Source organism: Cricetulus griseus (genome assembly GCF_003668045.3).
Source record: "Cricetulus griseus strain 17A/GY chromosome 1 unlocalized genomic scaffold, alternate assembly CriGri-PICRH-1.0 chr1_0, whole genome shotgun sequence".
Classification (NCBI taxonomy): Eukaryota; Metazoa; Chordata; class Mammalia; order Rodentia; family Cricetidae; genus Cricetulus; species Cricetulus griseus.
The window spans coordinates 262,316,387-262,335,497 of record NW_023276806.1 but is presented as its reverse complement, the minus strand read 5'-3'; the positions used below and the strand labels follow the sequence as shown (position 1 = coordinate 262,335,497).

The 19,111-nt window shown below is 46.5% G+C and overlaps 1 protein-coding gene across 11 annotated transcripts in view; it reads right to left on the bottom strand.

Moving 5' to 3' along the window:
- Pcnt (pericentrin) overlaps nucleotides 1-19,111 on the bottom strand; it is an 89,245-nt gene that overhangs the window by 33,490 nt on the left and 36,644 nt on the right. For 9 of the 11 annotated variants that reach the window (XM_035450455.1, XM_035450460.1, XM_035450456.1 and 6 more), the window contains 10 exons: nucleotides 17,100-17,251; nucleotides 16,487-16,638; nucleotides 15,997-16,229; nucleotides 12,179-12,341; nucleotides 11,435-11,647; nucleotides 7,271-7,500; nucleotides 6,643-6,759; nucleotides 6,519-6,539; nucleotides 4,961-5,164; nucleotides 3,267-3,377 (listed from right to left, as the gene is read on the bottom strand). In XM_035450455.1, the coding sequence (XP_035306346.1) occupies nucleotides 3,267-3,377; nucleotides 4,961-5,164; nucleotides 6,519-6,539; nucleotides 6,643-6,759; nucleotides 7,271-7,500; nucleotides 11,435-11,647; nucleotides 12,179-12,341; nucleotides 15,997-16,229; nucleotides 16,487-16,638; nucleotides 17,100-17,251 (1,596 nt within the window). The remainder of the gene's footprint in view (nucleotides 1-3,266; nucleotides 3,378-4,960; nucleotides 5,165-6,518; nucleotides 6,540-6,642; nucleotides 6,760-7,270; nucleotides 7,501-11,434; nucleotides 11,648-12,178; nucleotides 12,342-15,996; nucleotides 16,230-16,486; nucleotides 16,639-17,099; nucleotides 17,252-19,111) is intronic. The other 2 variants (XM_035450458.1, XM_035450457.1) reach the window with 2 other exon arrangements.

Sequence of the window (19,111 nt, the reverse complement as noted above, 5' to 3'; positions counted from 1 at the left end):
TACAAATGAAAACAGAAAATCCAGTGGGAGAGTAGTAGGTGCATGTCTCTAATTCTAGGACTTGAGAGACAGAGGCCGGCATGGTTGACATAGTGAGATCTAAAATAATAAAACAAAAAAACAAAAAGAAAAATCAAAAACAACCAACCAACAAATAGCTTCCCCTATCACTCCTGCCCCCCCCCCCAGCCTACTGATTTTGGAATTGGTTTGGATGGTATCAGTTATACACCACATACAAAATGCACATGAATGTCATACTACACAGTTAGCAGAAGGCAAATCCTATGTCAAAGACAAAACCTTCTGTGGTGGTCTGGATGAGAATGCCTGGTCTCCAGTTAGTAGAATTGCTTGGGAAGGAACAGGTGTGACCTTGTTGGAGAAAGTATGGCACTGGGGGCAGGCTTTGAGGTTTCAAAAGTCTACGCCATTCCCAGTTGGTTCTCTCTGTGCCCTGCTCGTGAATAAAAATGAAAACTCTCCGCTACTGCGCTAGCACCCACCCACCCGCCTGCCGACGTGCTCCCTGCCTAAATGGTCATGGGCTCCAACCCTCTGACACTGTAAGTACCCAAAAAATGCTTTCTTTTGTAAGTTGTTTGGTCATGGTGTCTTATCATAGCAATGGAAAAGCAACCAGACACCTTCACATAAAGCTCTATTCTGCTCGCCTTTTCTGTGTGCTGGGTACAGGCATAGACCATAGACCAGCAAAAGTGAAAGTATCTTCAAGGATGATTCTGAGCATGTCCAAAAATAAAAAATTAAAACCATATACATGACTTAAATTATCCACAAAAAATACAGTCCACTTGTAATTAGAACACTAGGCAAAGAGAAGATAGGGCAGACCAAAAAACCCACCAAACCCTCAAAGAAGAATGGCTCTAAATTTCTCAATAGCAAATTGATTTTGTTTGCTCTGTAACTAGCAAGGAATTGGAAAGAAAGGCAGCTCACTGAACAATCCTTCTTCACAGCTGGGCATGGTGGTGCACATCTTTAATCCTAGGCAGAGGTGAGCAAAGCTCTGTGAGTTCAAGGCCAGCCTGATCTAAATAGTGAGCTCCAGGATAGCCAGGATTACATAGAAAGAACCTGTCTCAAAAACAAACAACAACAAAACAAAACATAAAACAAGCAAAAAAATTCTGCTTGACATTTAAGGATTAATACCACCAATTGTGGACTACATCTTCCAGAAAACTGAAAAGGAGGGAAAACTGCAATCAAAGAGGTCAAAAGAAGGATACTATCCCTGGCGGAGACAGATGGATGACTTCACAAAACACCCACACACACAGGCATGCACCAGGACAGGTGAGTGTACTCCTAGGGTGTGAGCCTGACTCCAGGCTGGAAAATGTCACTGTTTGGTCCGCTATATAAACTGGCTAAAGAAAAAATGACATGACTATATCAACTCAAAGAAATAGACACCATTTCTGAAACTCTCTTACATGCGGAAACCTGGTGACAACCCTGAACTAACCTACTGCCATAAACATGTTGGAACTATGGGAATCTATGTGCAAGCTGGGAGTCTCTTCTATGCCTGAGTGGTACACTCCTAACGCAGAAGAACTCAGGAGCTGATAAACTTCCTATGCAGAAAGCCCAAAAGTAAGGGAAGATTACAATTCTTTCTTTTTATACCTGAGACTGAAACAAGGGCTATTAATGCACATCTACAGATAGGTAATAATAAATAAAGATCAGCTGATAGAGTTACTAATCAAATAATATAGGTCGTTTATGACAAGAAGTCTGACAACTTCAATATAATGCATATCTTCTTTTAAAAAATACACGTATCAAAACTATCACAAGATAAAACAGAAATCCAACCTGTATTTCCATTAAAGAAATTATCAAAAATCTCCCCCAAATTAGCCAAGTACGGTATGTATCTCTAATCCCAGCATTTATTAGCCAGAGTTCAAGGCCAGCCAGGGATTAAAAAAAAAAAAAGAAAATCAAAACTGCACAAATTAAATGAACTTCAATTGCCTTTAATATTAAGACAACGAAGAAGAAATCACATCATATTAAACACTTTCAGGAGAAAATAGGAAAAGTTATTCATTCATGTGTGTATGTGTGTGTGTGTGTGTGTGTGTGTGTGTGTGTGTGTGTGTGTGTACACCACGTGTGAGTGAGTGCCAGCAGAAGGAGCTGTCAGATTCACTGGAGCTGAAGTTATAGGCACTAGTGAACCAACTGACTTGTGCTCCACATCTTTGTGAGGCCTGAGCACAAACCCACTTAGCAGTGTCTTTACAGTATCATTCACATAGGCACAAGTACTAGCCACCCGGTTCTCTACACTGCCCAGTCGGGTGGCACAAACACTGTCTACCAGTGATTCTGTAATATTCATCCGCAGTTGTATAAACACTACCCACCCCTGCCCCTTTACAGCGACACAAACCCCCACCATTGCATCTATTCCAGTTCACTGCAATACCAGTGTCCCTGGAATTAGAATGTATCTAAATAGCATGTACCACCGCTCTCACCACTGCTAAAGTCATGCTTGCTTTCCCATGTGGTTTCTGCCAGGGAGCAGAGCTTTTGCTTTTGTAGCAAACATGGCTTTTCTCTGATGTAAATGAGGAAGACAACATAATGGTTGTTGGCTTGTTTTTTTTTTTATTATTCGTCAATTGAAAGCATGTGAGCCTACAAAGCCCAAATGATGCTTTATCCTTTAGCCTGGTACTTGCTTGGTAGACCAGGGTGGCCTTAAACTCAAGAGATCTGTCTGCCTCCTGGATGCTGGGATTTAAGGCATTCGCCACCACACCCAGCTACTAAGTCATCTTTGATCTTTTCTAGCTGTTCTTTAAAGTCCAAACCTGCTGGGCGTTGGTGGCGCACGCCTTTAATGCCAGCACTCGGGAGGCAGAGGCAGGCAGATCTCTCTGAGTTAGAGACCAGCCTGGTCTACAACAGCTAGTTCCAAGACAGCCTCCAAAGCTACACAAAGAAACCCTGCCTCTAAAAACCAAGTCCAAACCCTTCATCTAAGTGAAAAAGTGCTGAAAATTATCTAATATTGTAACTGATTTAATAATCATTAATGAAGCTTTGGAAGATCTCAAAGGGCAGGGACTATTACCCTATCATGATATAAATTTCATAGAGTTACAAAGTATATACTTGGGTCACAATGCTGCTACCCGGTTTTGGATGGTCAACCTTTATGCAGAGGTGCTCAGGGCTGTGAGCTGGGCAGGTTCCAAACAGTTCCTGCTACTTACCTCACTCTCAGGCTCTAGGTGTGTGCTCTCTGTTACCTCTGGTTGAGTTTCTGGACCCCTAGAAGAGCTGTCCTGAGAAGGCTTAGGGCACTCGGCTTCATCCAGCCTACACTGTGACACAGGTGGCAGCAGTAAGTCACTCGTGAGCTCTTGCTTTAGTACTTCTTTATCCCATTTCAGGGGGGAAATGGACATTTATTTTAGGCAAACCATTAAGGAATCAGTTGTCATAAAGATCCAGTCCATAACATGGAATCCTGTAGAAGTGGGCCTGTCCGCACATAGCTGCACTCAATGGATGTCCAGCTAGTTCCAGCTAGAACTGCATATGCTGAACAGAACCTGCCTGCGCTCGAGCTAGTCAACTCTACCTGGTGAGGAAAGCCAGAGGAGCGTGCCTCTGACTCTACTGCCACAGGTTCCTCGTAATTACCAAACAGAGTGCTAAGTATCCACTAGGCTAGTACCAATTTGAAAAATACAAGGGAAGTGGCAAAAATAGGACATGTTGGACAATAGATCCAAATGCTGACCATCAACGCATGAAAAAGTTTCCAAGGAGTTAAGCGATGGCTCAGCAGGTTCAATTCCCACCATCCAAATGGCAGCTCACAATTGTCTATAATTCCGGTTGCGGGGGATCCAAGCGTTGGGTCTCTTCTGGCCCTTGCGTGTAGCACATGCATGTAGTACACAGACATACATGCAGGCAAAGCACCCACACACATAAAACACTGCAATAATTTTTTTTTTTAAGAAAAGAAAGGTGCGAGAGACCATTTACTGTGGTGTAAATGCCTCACAAAATATTAGAGAATAAAGACTCTGGTATACAATGCCAAGTAAGTGAGAACAATGAGAATTTTCTATCCTTTAAAATCTAATAAGCTCGGTGAATGTCAAGTCAAAGAATAAGGTAGCAAGAGCCCTGAAGCGAGCTGCAGGAAGAGAGAGGAGCAGGGCAGGGATCCTTTAGGCACAGGTTAAACAGAAGAACCAAGAAAACAAGGAGTGGTGACAGGCAGGTACCAGTGTCCCGGGGAGTTTAAGTTCCCGCGAGCGCTTTTTGAAAAACAGACAACCTAGTAAGAACTTCAAGCAGCACTTGGGTCTCACTCAAGCTACTGACTGCTGAATAGTATTTCTCTTGGGACCCACTTTTCAAGAAAATTTTTAGCCTCTGATGACAAAAAAAAAAAAAAAGAAAGAAAGAAAAAGAAAACCCCTAAATGAAAGTCCTAAACTAGAAGTTTAAAAAAAGACACAACTGTCTGTGGTGATATCGTGCTTATACAAAAAGAATCTTTCTCAGATCCGGTTTCTGCCCAGCTATCTCACTTCCTGTCCAGACTTCCTCACCTCCAGACCTCTAAGGTTAGCTAGTGGCAAACTCCATTCTCTGACCTTCACACAGGCTTTACTTGTACAAGCAAGATATTGCCACAACTGATTCTAGACAATGAGACAGATGTCTTGACAAAGTTTGCCTAAGGCCCTGAAGCCACCAGGGGCATTTGTCCAGACCTACTACAGGGTCCCCAAAATACAAGTCCCATCTTGTCTCACGCCACTTGCCCAATAGACTCTACACTTCTATCCCCGTGACCTGACCCACACAGCAGCACGACCCATCATCCGGAGTCCACCACCCCCAGCTTAGTGCTTTGCCCCAACTAGGATGCCCAGAACTTTACTTTTAATTCTTCCATGTTTTTTTTCTGTTTTTCCAGTTCTTCCTGGAGCTGGGCCACTTGTCTTTGTAGGCTGACATTTGTCTCTTCAAGACGTTTAATTTCTTTTTCTTGGATTAACAATTGTTGATCTGCAAAATCTTTCTTTATGACCAATTCATTAAATCCATCTAATTTCTCTCTCAATTTTTCTTGTAATAATTCCACCTAAACACAAAAGCAAATGTAGAAGGAACATAACAGACAGTTCAAAAAAAAAAACTTTCAAATAAAACAATATATAATAAACCAACTAAAGTTCCAAATCTCAGTATGCTGTGCAACCTACAGGCAGATCAGTACAGTTTGTTTAAGGAGGACAAAAAAAAAGGAGACAGACACATTGAACAGAATATAACCCCAAATGCATCAGTAAAACAAAACTTATTTGACAGAAAAGAATGGAATACAGCAGGGGCTGGAGAGCTGGCTCAGCAGTTAAGAGCACTGACTGCTCTTCCAGAGAACCCAGGCTCAATTCCCAGCAACCACATGGCAGCTCACAACTGTCTGTAACTCCAGCTCCAGGGGATCCAATGCCCTCACATAGACAACACACATGCAGGCAAAACACCAATGCAATTAAAAGTATAAATCAATAAAAAAGAAAAAGTTGTAAAAAAAATAGAAAGGAAAGAGAGAGAGAGAGAGAGAGAGAGAGAGAGAGAGAGAGAGAGGGAGGGAGGGGGAAGGAGGGGAGGGAGGGAGGAGGGAGGAAGGGAAGGGGGGAGGGAGGGAGGAGGGAGGAAGGGAAGGGGAGGGAGGGAGGGAGGGAGGAAGGGAAGGGGGGAGGGAGGGAGGAGGGAGGGAGGGAGGGAGGGAGGGAGGGAGGGAATAGAACCTGTGTCCCCTGGAGAAGCAGCCAGTGCTCTTGAATGCTGAGCCATTTTTCCAGCCCCTTATGCTCACGCTTACTGAAGGTCCTCTCCATGCGGAAAGCTTCTCCTCCAGTTTGAGGTGCCACCATGCTCAGTTTCCACATTATTCTGTCTAATGCCCTCTATCCCACTTGGAGACCCAACGGCAGGCCTCGAAGCCTGCTCAATCTAATAACCCTCATTCCTAAAAGGAACTGAGTACTATACGTCAGCCTCTTTTCTGGACCAAGTGCTGCAGCTCTTGTTTCACAGTTAACATATAACACCGTGGGAGGGTATCAGGAGTACCAGGAGCAACGTGGTACTCAAGACTGCATGGTCTCACTGCATCCCTTCAATGCAAGGCTGGGAAGCAGGACTGTAGTTCAACAGAGATCTGGGTCTTACTCCTCACAACTTCATGGGGACCCATTCTTTCCTTAAAATAAGTTTTCTTTTTAAAAGAGCATAAGCAAATCAGCTACAGCTACCTCAGTCAAGGGGTTGCAGACCTCCACAGCCCGAAGCAAAAACACAGAGAGTAAGCAACAGGGTGGTGCATACAGCCCTAAACCACTATGCAGGGTGTGGCAAAGCTGTGCTAGGAAGCTGAAAGCCATCAGCTGACAGAAGGGACCAAAGCAAAGGAGATGCCGTCATCCTACCTCCTCATCTAGCTGTGCACACTGTTGTTTCCACATCCACAGAAGGCAAATGCAAAGGAAAACAAGGCTTTAAAATGTTACAATGATTGGTCACCCAGACACCGGAAACCACAGGCTGACCTACCTGGCTATCACGGGGCCCAGGAGGCCGTGGCCGGGCTGCCTGGCGGAGCTGCTCCTCCAGCCTTTGGATCTCCTGTTGGAACTCTTCTCGCTCGTGCTCACGCTCAGCAGCCTGCTCCTGGAACAAGAAGCCACATGTGAGGACTGTACTTTGGGGAAACGTGACAAAGACAAAGAATGAGGCTCTGACCACACTTCAAAAGTGTCCGATGACCCCGTAACATCCCCTTCGCGATGGTCAATTTTTCAAAATGGAGTTAAGAGAAGTCATCTAATGATAAATCGCATAGGAGATCTCTGATAGAGTCACAGCATTTGAAAATGTTGGGCAGAAAGCCACAGTTAAGCACAGACAGCTTTGCTCTCTGAGAAACATACTATAGACACCTCCTAGGATGCTAGACTGCCAGAAATTACTCCCAAGACCACAGGAAGAAATATGGGTCAAGAAGATGCCAGAATATTCACTCAGAATCATCTTCACAAAAGGCAGGCCAAGATACAAGTACCCACCACAGTCAAGGCAACAATGCCATTCACATGAATTTAACGTGACGGCATAGAAGCTATCCGTGCTGTAGTATGGTTTAGTGATACTAAAAACAAAACAAAACAAAAAAACTTCTTACATCCATGAACTGACGCTGGCTACGTAAATGCTTGTCTAGGGCAGCCAGCTCCTGCTTCAGGGTGGCCACTTCCTCAGTCAGCTGGGCACAGCCCCGGTGCTGCACAAGCTGGTCTTCCAACTCAGACTCCAAGACTCGCATCTGAGAGAGCAGGGTGGCGCGGTCCTTCTCAGACTGCTTCCTGGCCTCCCACTGGTCTCTGGACAGAGATTCCACTTCCTTCTGCAGCGCTGAGGATGCCAAGAAAACAGACACAGAGTCCTACCTCAGAGCATGGACTGCACCGAGCAGGGCTCAGGAAACACGAATGGTGGCCATGCGTGTCAGACCTTCAAAGGAACTGGAATGGCAGAGGCAGCTTAGGAAAAAGCTGTCACCACATCCAGCCACCCTAAGCTCGAGATGTGAGCATGACCCCCATGCAAAAAGCCAGGACTCACCCCTTGGCAAAACCCTCCCTCCCCTCCTCAGAGTGTGACAAAGGAGCTGAGCCAGCCTGTCCTCCTGTCAGACTTTAAGTCCACGCCCTCACATACCCACAGCTATGTAAGATGTTCCCTGAAAATACCAATTACTTCTGAAAACAAAAAGCACACCTTCCAAGAGAAAACTGGCTAAAATTTAGAAGCCTAACATGCTGTGTGTCCTGAAGTCAGGGGTGATGGCGCACGCCTTTAATTCCAGCACTCGGGAAGCAGAGGCAGGCGGATCTCTGTGAGTCAGAGGCCATCCTGGTCTCCAGAGCGAGTGCCAGGATAGGCTCCAAAGCTACACAGAGAAACCCTATCTCGAAAAACCAAAAAAAAAAAAAAAGTGTGTGTATCTTGATAAATCAGTGACATGTCACAATATTCTGAAAATTTTGTCCGTATGTTCGTTCTCCAACATGAATTCAGCATGAGGTAAAGCCTCTAACCTACTGACAGCTTAGTGTGTGTAGGTGGCTCTGGAAAACCACCCACAGACCTAGTGACAAATCCTGAGTGATTATCAAAAGGCAGAAAAGAATTTATGAATCTCATGATTCATAAACTGTTCTGACTCAAAACTGTTCTGACAAACCAGTCCCATGAATGTGACATTCTCAATAAACCTCCATGCTAGGAAGCCAGCAGTTACAGTAAACTGTCTTTAAACATGCAGTTATAGCAACGTCATTTACAAACTTTAATTAAGGAAGGAGATCTAAGATTGGCCAGTTGGCACTGACCCATCGTGAAGAAACACAGGCCCCTTTAAGGTCTGATGACACCACCTTCCATTTCACTTTAAAGGGAGGGAGAGAAGGGGAGCATGGCTTGCTTATAGGGGCTGTGGAGATGAGGGCCTGATGGGAAGTCAAACAAGGCATAAAGGGACCTGACCCAACAAACATAACGGTCACACAGCATCAATTCTTGCAAAACAGACTTAAAATTGCAGAAAGCATTAGAGAAAAAAGAGTGAATATCACTGGAACATTAAAATGGGACAAAGCTGCCATTTTTAAATGAATGGTTATAAAAGGTTATAAAAGACCAGAATACCATTCAATAATTTGCCACAAAATCTCTGAAGCATTTTTCCTCTTAGTAAGTAATTGGAAAAATCTGATGCAAACATACAGTACATCATGCAGCGCTCACACTCTTTACAAACCTGTGTCCTTGTGTGTTGCAGAGATGGGAGCACCTACAACAGGAAACAAACCATCACAGGGAAGGAATGAGCCCGGACCAAGGACCCAGATGATCAAGAACCCAGATCAAGCAAAAGCCAGCAGCATGCCCGGCAGCATCGAGGCCCTGCACACCTGTGACATCGCTGGTGCCCTCAAGTGGACATAGAGCCCAGTACCCCGGGGGTTCAGGAGTTCATTTTAAAGGATAACAGACAATACAGACGACACTACCCCAACAGAAGCCACAGCATACACCTAAGGAAATGAAGAAATACCCAAGAAAAGTGAGACGGAATGGAATTCTCAAGGTTTCTGGGAAGTCATTCCATAACTTCCCAAGTGGCTTGAGGTCACCCAGGAAACCTATGGCCAAGAAAGCCACGGACGCAGTGTTGGCTCAGGGTAAGGGAGGCTGATTGGACATGAACAATTCAGAGCAGCCCCAGGGTGCAAGGGTAAAGAGACAGGAGTGAAGACTAAGGCTGTGTAAACAATTCCAAGTGGATTCTAGCTGAGAAGACCACAGAGAAGTTACAAGGGCTGGCAGTGGGAAAGCCCAACAGGGAAGTGATTCCCTGAAGCCAGAAGGCCAAAGTCATGCTTTTGTACTGGCCCAACCTCATCCTGGGTCTCTGCCTGGAACCCACAGGCAAGACCCAGCCACAGTGCTGCCTGTAACACCAGGCCACATTGTGGTGATTGCTGGAGACAAAAAAAAGTAGGGCAAGGGCAGTGACATCCCTAAAGAAGCCCAGAATGGCACATGGGCTACATCAGTAGGCTGCAAAAAAGTCACCAGCTCTGACATTCCTTATCTGCTAGATCATGTTAAAAAATACAAGGTGTCCAGGGACAGGATTCAGACACAGAGCATTCACAAGAGCCAGCCTTGAAAATTGTTCCGGAATAGAAAGGGGCCCTAACAGAAAGTAAGACATTCAACAGAATGGGCTGGGAGTAGAGAACTCATCTTACACACACGATGAGGACAGAGGGAAGCACCAGAGGGGTTACTGAAAACCTGTGAAGCAGGACACGGTGATGCTTATGGCCTCAAGTGTCAAGGAGAATGGGACCAAGGGTCATGCTTGCCCAGCTATGTCCCACAGAAGGAAAATGAAAGTAAAGGCATGGAGAAAAAAACATACAGGAAAAGAAAACGTAGAGGGCAAGGCAAACACAGAAGCAGAAGTGTTTCTGTGTATGCTTCTCGTTTCAAGCAGCTTCATTTTAAACATTTACAGCTAAAATATGTAAGAGTTGGCTGGACATGGTGACATGCTATAATCCCAGCACTCAGGACACTATAAGACAGGAGGAGACTGGCTAAAGGACTAGCCTAGACAACACAGTAAGACCCTGAGCCTCCAGAAAGTGAAGCCCTGATTTTGAAAGTCTGTTATAGTTTGAATCTTGGGATGATTCTTCAAAAGCTCCTATGTTGAAAACCATGGACCCAAATTACAGTTGTGTTCTGAGTCGGGGCTTCTGGGAAGGGGCTGTATCATGAGCTTCTGAACTCACCAGGGAATGAATCCTTTGGTAGAGTCACAGCTTAACAGTTTGGGGGTGAGAGCTTTGTTATAAAAATGAGGGAGCTCTCCACTAGGCAGTGGCGGAGCATGCCGTTAATCCCAGCACTTGGGAGGCAGAGGCAGGTGGATCTCTATGAGTTTGAGGACAGTACCGAGTTCCAGGACAGGCTCCAAAGCTACACAGAGAAACCCTGTATCAAAAAACCAAACCAAAAGAAAAAGAAAGAGAGAGAGAAGAGAGCTCTTTTTCTCCCTGACTGCAGTGAGATGAATAGCTTTCCTCTGTTACACGTTTCCATCATGACATAGGCCCCTCCGCAGGCCTAAAACCAAGTGGGCCAAGCAGTCATGTCTGAAACTTCCAAGACCATGAGCCAAAAGAAACCTCTCCTCCCTGAAGTTGTTTATCTCGGCAACTCCGCTACAGTGGCTCCAAGCACACAGGACCAATACCAGACACTTATCTTCAGTACCATTTTAGGACACTTCATTTTCCAGAGCTTGATATGTTAACCTGCTGCCCTGAGGGTATTCCTTCTCCAGAGGCACAGCTCATAAGCAAGTCAGCCTTTAAGACTATCTTCCTCTAGCCGGGCGGTGGTGACGCATGCCATTAATCCCAGCACTCGGGAGGTAGAGGCAGGTGGATCTCTGTGAGTTCGAGACCAACCTGGTCTACAAGAGCTAGTTCCAGGTCAGCCTCCAAAGCTACAGAGAAACCCTGTCTCAAAATACCAAAAAAAAAAAAAAAAAAAAAGACCATCTCCCTCTGGACCACCGCAGAGCACCTGGATGCTGCATCTTATCCAGCTCTCCTTCCTGTGGTCTGCATGTCCCATAAAATCTCCCACACAGACACACCCCTTGGCTTTTTGTATTTCCACCCCTTGAAAGACCAAGTTTACATGCAAGCTTCCATCAGCTGCCACACCCCACTCTATTCAGCCTTCCACCGTCACCATCTCTTACCCGCTTCTCGTTCTTTTGCTTCATTAGTGAAAGTTTCCTTCTGGTTCCACAAGACAGAATTTTCTTCCCTCAGAGTGACCAGCTCCTGGGCCACTTGCTGCAGCTGCTTCTGCAGGCTCTCTAGCTCTAGAATCAGCTGCTGTTCCGACTCCTCCTTTTTGTCCAGGGCCTCCTGCAGCTCTGCTTTCTCCACCCTGAGTCCTTCCAGGAGACCTAAAAACAGGGCAAGTGCAGAGACACGCCAACCCATGGGGAAGAATGAGAGACTTCTGGGGGACCCTTTACAAAATGTTGTGGCCTGAGTACCAGAAGGTCAGGGTGGGTCACTCCTGGTGGAGGCCTCAGTGAAGGGGCTCCTTCTTCAAGCAAGGCCAGAGCCTTGAAAAAGAACTGTACACCAGAGAGCCCATTCATCTGTGCAGAGACACCAAATGCTCTGTGACAGGAAGGTCATGGGCGGAGCAAGAGCACCATCTGACAGCTGACATACACCAATCCACAGAATAGGAAAGCCCAGTGCCAAGTGACAGCAGGCATTCCGGGGCCCTCGATAGCCCACAAGCAGATCTATCTCCAACATGGCTTCCCAGAGCCAGTGATACTTACCAAATAAAACTCCCACTCAGGGTGAGGGACAAAGCTGGTCCCTGGCCCTAACAAGGTGTGTTTAGACAGTTTGCTTCCCTGCCGCCTGCATGTTTGAAACGGGATGCCTCTTTCTGGTCACACAGTTTGGTCACTTACCCTCTGCCATGTGCAACTCCAGTGTCAGCCCATCCTTGGCTGCACTCTCCTGCCTCAGGTGTTCCAGCAGCTCCTGCTGCTTCTGCACAGCCTGTGCCATCTCCTCATTCCTGTGACGGAGCTCTTTCTCAACACAACAATGGAGCTGGTGTGCTTCCTCCAGCTGTTGAGAAATGTTTGAAAATCACAACTACATATAAAAAATACAGAGGGTATGAAGGGGAGGAGGAAGGGAAGGAGAGAGGAACAGAGTGGGTGGGTGGGGAACTTAAGTTAATACCAGTAGAATTCTAGCACACCACGACCCCAGGGTCATCACTAACAGAGCTAGCGCTGAGGTGACAGCACCATGGCAGCAGAGCAGTCTCTACCTGACTAACGGCCCCTTGATGGCTGTCTTTGCCACCCCTCCTTCCAGCATTGTGTCTCATCTAGAACTTCCAAGGTCAGCTACAGGACTACATGCGCCTCTAAACACAAAACACCTACACCCCACTGCCCTCAGCAGACAACAGAGCGTCCAGGCCCGGGCCTCCTTTAGCCCCTCACTAACAGCACAACTCTGGCCTTTCTTGGGGCTCAAGATGTTCACTGGCCTCTAAGGTCTTTTGCTTCTTCCTTGAAAATGGTCCAGAGGCCACTTATAATGTATCTGAACTCCCATCCTCCAACAGGTCACTTCCTCCTGCTTCTGCCCCTTCCTGCAGCCAAGGTCAAATGTGGTTCTGCAGAGAGGCCTGTCTGACTCTCAATCCTACCACAGCCTTCTGCTACTGACCTTGCATCAGCTTCAGAGAGCTCCTGCACCTCCCACAGGGCTCCGTGACTGAGCCTCTAACGTCTCCCAAATCCTTCCCCAAAGTCACATCCTCCACAAGACAAGACTTTTTTGTTTGTTTTTTCGAGACACAGTCTCTCTGTGTAACCCTGGCTCTCCTTGAATTCACAAAACAGTGGGTCCTCAGCCACCCTGTGGTGCCTGCTAGGATACCCCACTGCAAAGTCTGGTCCTGTGGACCATTAGACCCTCAGGATGGGTGGTTTCCTTACAGACGCACAGGGAGGCCAGTCAAAGCACCTGATCAGAAGTGAGATCCCAGACATGTTGGTTCTTGAGGGAGGACAGTAGGTCCCACTACAGAACTGGGTTTAAGATTTGGTGGATTGGCGGTTCCTCAGCAAAATGGGAATCAATCTACCACGAGATCCAGCAATTCCACTCTTAGACATATACCCAAAAGAAGCACATTCATACACCAAGGACATCTGCTCAACCGTGTTCATAGCAGCACTATTTGTAATAGCCAGAAACTGGAAGCAGCCTAGATACCCTTCAACTGAGGAATGGATAGAGAAAACATGGTACATTTACACAATGGAGTACTACTCAGTGAGGGGGGGGGAACTGGAGGCAAATGGATGGAACTAGAAGAAACCATCCTGAGTGAGGTAACCCAGTCGCAAAAAGACAAACCTGGTATGTACTCACTCATATATGGATTTTAGATCTAGAGCAAAGAAGTAGCAGCCTACAATCCACACTGCCAGACAAGCTAGAATAGAATGAGAACCCTAAGAAGGACACACATGATCCCCCCCCCCCAGAAGGGGAAAGGGACAAGATCTCCTAATGGGGATCCTGGGGGGAGGGGAGAGGGAGTTAGAAGAAAGAGAAGAGGAGGGGAGAGGAGGACAGGAGGGAGCAGGAAGATCTAGTCAGGGGAGGAATGGAGGAGAGCAAGAAAAGGGACACCATCATAGAGGGAGCCATTATAGGTTTAAAGAGAATTCTGGCACTAGGGAAATGTCCAGATATCTACATGGTCAACCCCAACTAACAATCTAAGCCCTCCCCCGATAATGAGATTGATGACTAACTTATATGTCATCCTAGTGCCTTCACCCAGTAGCTGATGGAAACAGAAGCAGACACACACAGCTAAGCACTGAGCTGAACTCCTGGAATCCAGTTTCAGAGAGAAAGGAGTGATGAGAAAAGGGGTCAAGACCAGGCTGGAGAAATCCACAGAAAAAGCTGACATGAACAAGGGGGAGCTCATGGACCCCAGACTGATAGCTGGGAAACCAACATAGGACTGTTCCAGACCCCCTGAAGGAGGAAGTCAGTTTGGAGGTCTGTACAATTTATGGGGTCACTGGTAGTGGATCAGTATTCGCCCCTAGTACACAAATGAACTTTGGGAGCCCTCTCCTCATAGAGGGATACTCTCACAGCCTAGACACACTGGGGAGGATCTAGGCTCTGTTCCAAATGATAGACTTTGAAGATCCCCCAAGGAAGGCCTCGCCCTCCCTGGGGAGCAGAAAAGGGTTGGGATAAGGGGTCGGTGGGGGGCAGGGGAGGAAGGGAGGGAGAGGGAACTGGGATTGACATGTAAAAGAAACTTGTTTCTAATTTAAATTAAAAAAAAATGCGTAAAAAAAAAAAAAAAGATTTGGTGGGTGAGCCCAGTGGTGGTGGCACACACCTTTAATCCCAGCACTCAGGAGGCAGAGGCAGAGGCAGGCAGATCTGTGAGTTCGAGACCAGCCTGGTTTACAACAGCTAGTTCCAGAACAGCCTCCAAAGCCACAGAGAAACCCTATATGGAGCGCCCCCCCCCCCAAAAAAAAAAAGATTTGGTGAGTAAGGAAGAAGCAAGAACCAGAAACCCTAGTTTCCAATAGCTAACAGGGACAGTCTCTCTATGGCAATGTTTCACATAGCAACACTTCTTTTTGTTAACTGCTAACTTCAGAAAAATAATCTCATTTATTGCTTTCCCTACCTTCATTTTTTTTGTTGTTTTTTGGTTTTTTTTTTTTTTCAAGATAGGGTTTCTCTGTGTAACAGCTCTGACTGTCCTGAAACTTACTCTATAGACCAGGCTGGCCTTGAACTCACAGAGATCCACCTGCCTCTGCCTCCTGAGTGCTGGGATTAAAGGCGTGCTCCACTACCTGGCTCATAATTTCTAATATCTTTTCCAATTACCTAAAAAGTTCTAAGAAATTAACAAAAAGGTCCATATCTAAATGCTAATCTCCAAATATAAAACATTAGTATTCAGTAAAGTGAAAAAAGTGGATTTGCAGGTTGCAGTTTTTTGTTTTGTTTTAAAGACAGGGTCTCACTACAGCCCCAATTGGCCTGGAACTTGCTATTAGACCAGACTGCCTCCCAAGTGCTGGGATTAAAAGTATGTGCTGCCCCACCTGGCCCTGTGTTGCTTTTGAGACAGGATCTCATAGAGCCTAGGTTGGCCTCACACTCACTATTAAACAGATGGTGACTCTGAACTCCTAATCCTAGCTTCCACCTCCCAGGTGCTAGGATTACAGGCATGCGCCACCATGCCCAGTTTACACAGTGCTGAGGATCAAACGGAGTTTTTACCAACTGAACCACATCCCCAAGGAGAGATCTGTGGCTTAACTCAATTATGTAAACAAAGGCTCTAGCTGTCATTCTCATGGATACTTCCTTGAGAACTCTGGTTCAGAAAAACACTATAGAGCAGCATAGATGAGAGCACTATCAGTATTAACAAGGATTAAAATCAACAAGGGAAAGCAAACAGCACCCAGAAAAGGTCAGGGGTTTCTGCCTCTAAACACCTAGTGGGAGAAGGGGTCTGGGAGCACCCGTGGGTTCAGATCTACTTGGACAACGAAGATGCTCTTTGGAGCCCGCAGGTTAGAATGAGACTCAGCAGCACGGCATTGCAGTGGTAACAGAACCACTGGTCCAGCTCTGTCAGTGCATCACCCCCTGTCTACCGGCCTCTCCACTGGCCTGTTATAGGCTTGGGCCTCACCTGTTTGGAGGAGTCCAGGGCCATCTCCAGGAGGCCATCCACGGCCGTGCTGAGGCTCTGGTAGACTTTCCTAATCGGCTGCTCACATTCCAGTGTGTTTTCGGGGCTCATAAAAAAGCTTTCACATACATGACTGCTAATTTCAGACACTGAAGATGTCTCTGCCCCTTCAGGCAAAGTTCTGTCTATCTCAAGTAGACCCTCATCAGACCACATATCGCCAAGGGCTGCGGCTGCAAGACAAACAGATACCCACATCTTCACTCAGCAAGCTCACCATCCAGTTGAAGAATCTGGAGGGGTGGGATGATGGATGGCCCACCTCCTTAGCAAAACATCAACCGACCACAAGAACTAGATAACCTCCCCTAAGCCTGACCTTTGCCTTCCCAGTGTATGGGAACTGACAGCGAACACAGCTCCTGAGGACATTCTAGGACCGCTTCCCAGTGCACATGGCCCTAACAGGCAATCCATCTTGGGCACGTACCTGCTAACTGGGCATCACTTGTATCTGTAGCATCCACATGGTCCAGGAGGAGCCCCGCACGCTCACTGATTCGGCTCTTTAGGGTGACGGCTGCCTTCAGTGTTTCTCCAAACAAACCAAGCAGTCTCCTCAGAGCATCTCGGAGTACCTTCCTGAGGTAGAGAACAACTGTCATCGGAACTGTTCATGGCCCTCAGAATCTTCCATGCCCTTCGCAGAATGCTAACCACCCATCTACAAATGCCAGGTAGGGCCCCAAGTCCTAAGACAATGTCCCAGAGGTCGCTGTTCTCTGATACTGACACTAAGCTACCACAGGAAAGGCCTACAAGGTATCAAGTAGTTAACTACCTGAGGGAGGGTGATTACAGGTGACAAAATATGACTTCAATAAAATAGTGGGTTTTGCTACTGTTTGCTAAAATGTGAACCGCTGGCAAAGTGTGAGGTGTGCAGATAGTTAATACTCAGTCTTTGAGATTCGAGACTATGGCTGGTGTCTCTAAACCCCAGATGTTGGTATGTCCAGAAACCCCCCAGCCAGCGCAGCGGGCTGGGAGATGGCAGTGGCGCTGTGGCTAGCTGAGCGGCCCAGTGACAGGGAAGCACTGACCCTTTGCTCTGAGCCAGGTCTGCATCAGCCCTGAGCATGCAGATGAGAGTGGTGTCCTCCTGGTTCTCCCGCTCTCTCCTCTGCTGCAGCCTCTCCAGCTCAGCTCGGCACTCTTCCACCTCCCGACTCAGCGAGAAGACCTGGCCTTTCAGCTGTTGAGAAAAAGTACTCAAGCTCAGTTAAAACCACTTAGCTACAGCAGGTAACTGAAGAAACTGTCATCACAGTTTTATTAGTTATGGCAGGTAACTGCAGAAACTGCCACCACAGTTTTATATTACACCTAACAAAAAAACGACAAATGATGAAAATGGGGTGATTAAAGGTGGAGGTACTGGTTTTTCCTTCATCATTTATTAATATCAGAGTATCTATAAAGAATTCCTACTTGTTCCTGATACTAGAGAAATGAGTGGGCAGATTCATAGAATCCACCTCACAGATAATAATTCAAAATAAGACCCTTGTGCTTAGTCATTAACAGTGAAATTAGTCACCATGCTGATGAAAATCCTTCCTACATGTTTCTCTTCAAAAAACCAGAGGCGAACTAGGTGTCATGGCACACACCTTTGATCCCAGCACTCAGGAGTCGGGGCAGGAGGATCTCTGAGTCTGAGGTCTACATAATAAGTTCTAGGAGAGCCAGGGCTATGTAAACAGATGCTGTTTCAAAACACAAAACAAAAGCAAACAAACAAAACAGAGGCTCGGCACCTTAGCAGTTCGGGCAGGTGGACCAGCTTTCCTGTTGCTGGCTACAGGGGCTTTCCATGCTGTCCTAAGCAGTAGCCAGATCCCAGTAATCTGATGTAGTTTAGTTTACATGGAAAAAGTACCACCCAGAGCACCCTTAATCCTTTGGCCTGGGCCAGATGTGAGTGACAGCTTTGACTTTCTAAGAGTCTATAGGTCTGGGACATGAACATGGGCACCCTCAAATGAAAGAGAAAAGTACAAAGGAGACCACAATTGCCATCCATGCCTGTGGAGACATCACATAGAACATAGCTGATATTGCCCTCTGGTCAAACAAGCATCTCTCCACACCATATCAACATCTGTGTCAGAGCAGAGGTCAGCTAACGTACTCCAGGTCAAGACAAGAGACAAAGAGACAAAGACAAGTGGCCCCAAGCAGAGAAGCTGCACACTGCACAGCACGGCGCTGGGAGCATACCTGCCCAAGGCACCAGAGTGCTACAGGAGGTCACAGCTAGGCCGACAGTCAATGAGAAGCAACATCATACCAAGTACAGAAATTAAACAGGCTATGCTAAAGAGACGGCTCAACAGTATAAGAGTATCTGGGCCATCAAGAGGACTGGAGTTCAGATCCCAGCACCCATAGAACGACCTATCATAAACCCAGCTCCAAGAGGGTCAGAGACAGGAGGATCATAGGGACTTGGTGGCTTACAGTACAGCTAAGAATACATGAGCCCCAGGTCCAAGTAAATATACTCGATGGGAGATGGCCTTCTGTATATGTTTCTCTTATTGGTGGATGAATAAAACACTGATTGGCCAATAGCCAGGCAAGAAGTATAGAAGGGTCTACCAGGCAAGAAGAAGGCGGGGAGAAGCCTCGAGCAGAGACACCATGCTGCTGAGGGAGTAACATGCCAAATTACGGGTAAGCCATAGCCTTGTGGCAATACATAGATAATAGAAATGGGTTAATAATTAAGATAGAGGTAGTCAATAAGAAGCCTAAGCCATCAACCAACAGTTTATAAGTTAATATAAGCTTTTTTTTCCCCAAGATTTATTTAGCCGGGTGTTGGTGGCGCACGCCTTTAATCCCAGCACTCGGGAGGCAGAGGCAGGTGGATCTCTGTGAGTTCGAGGCCAGCCTGGTCTCCAGAGCGAGTGCCAAGATAGGCTCCAAAGCTACACAGAGAAACCCTGTCTCCAAAACACACACACACACACACACACACACACACACACACACACACACACAAAAAGATTTATTTATTTATCATGTATACAGTGTTCTGACTCCATGT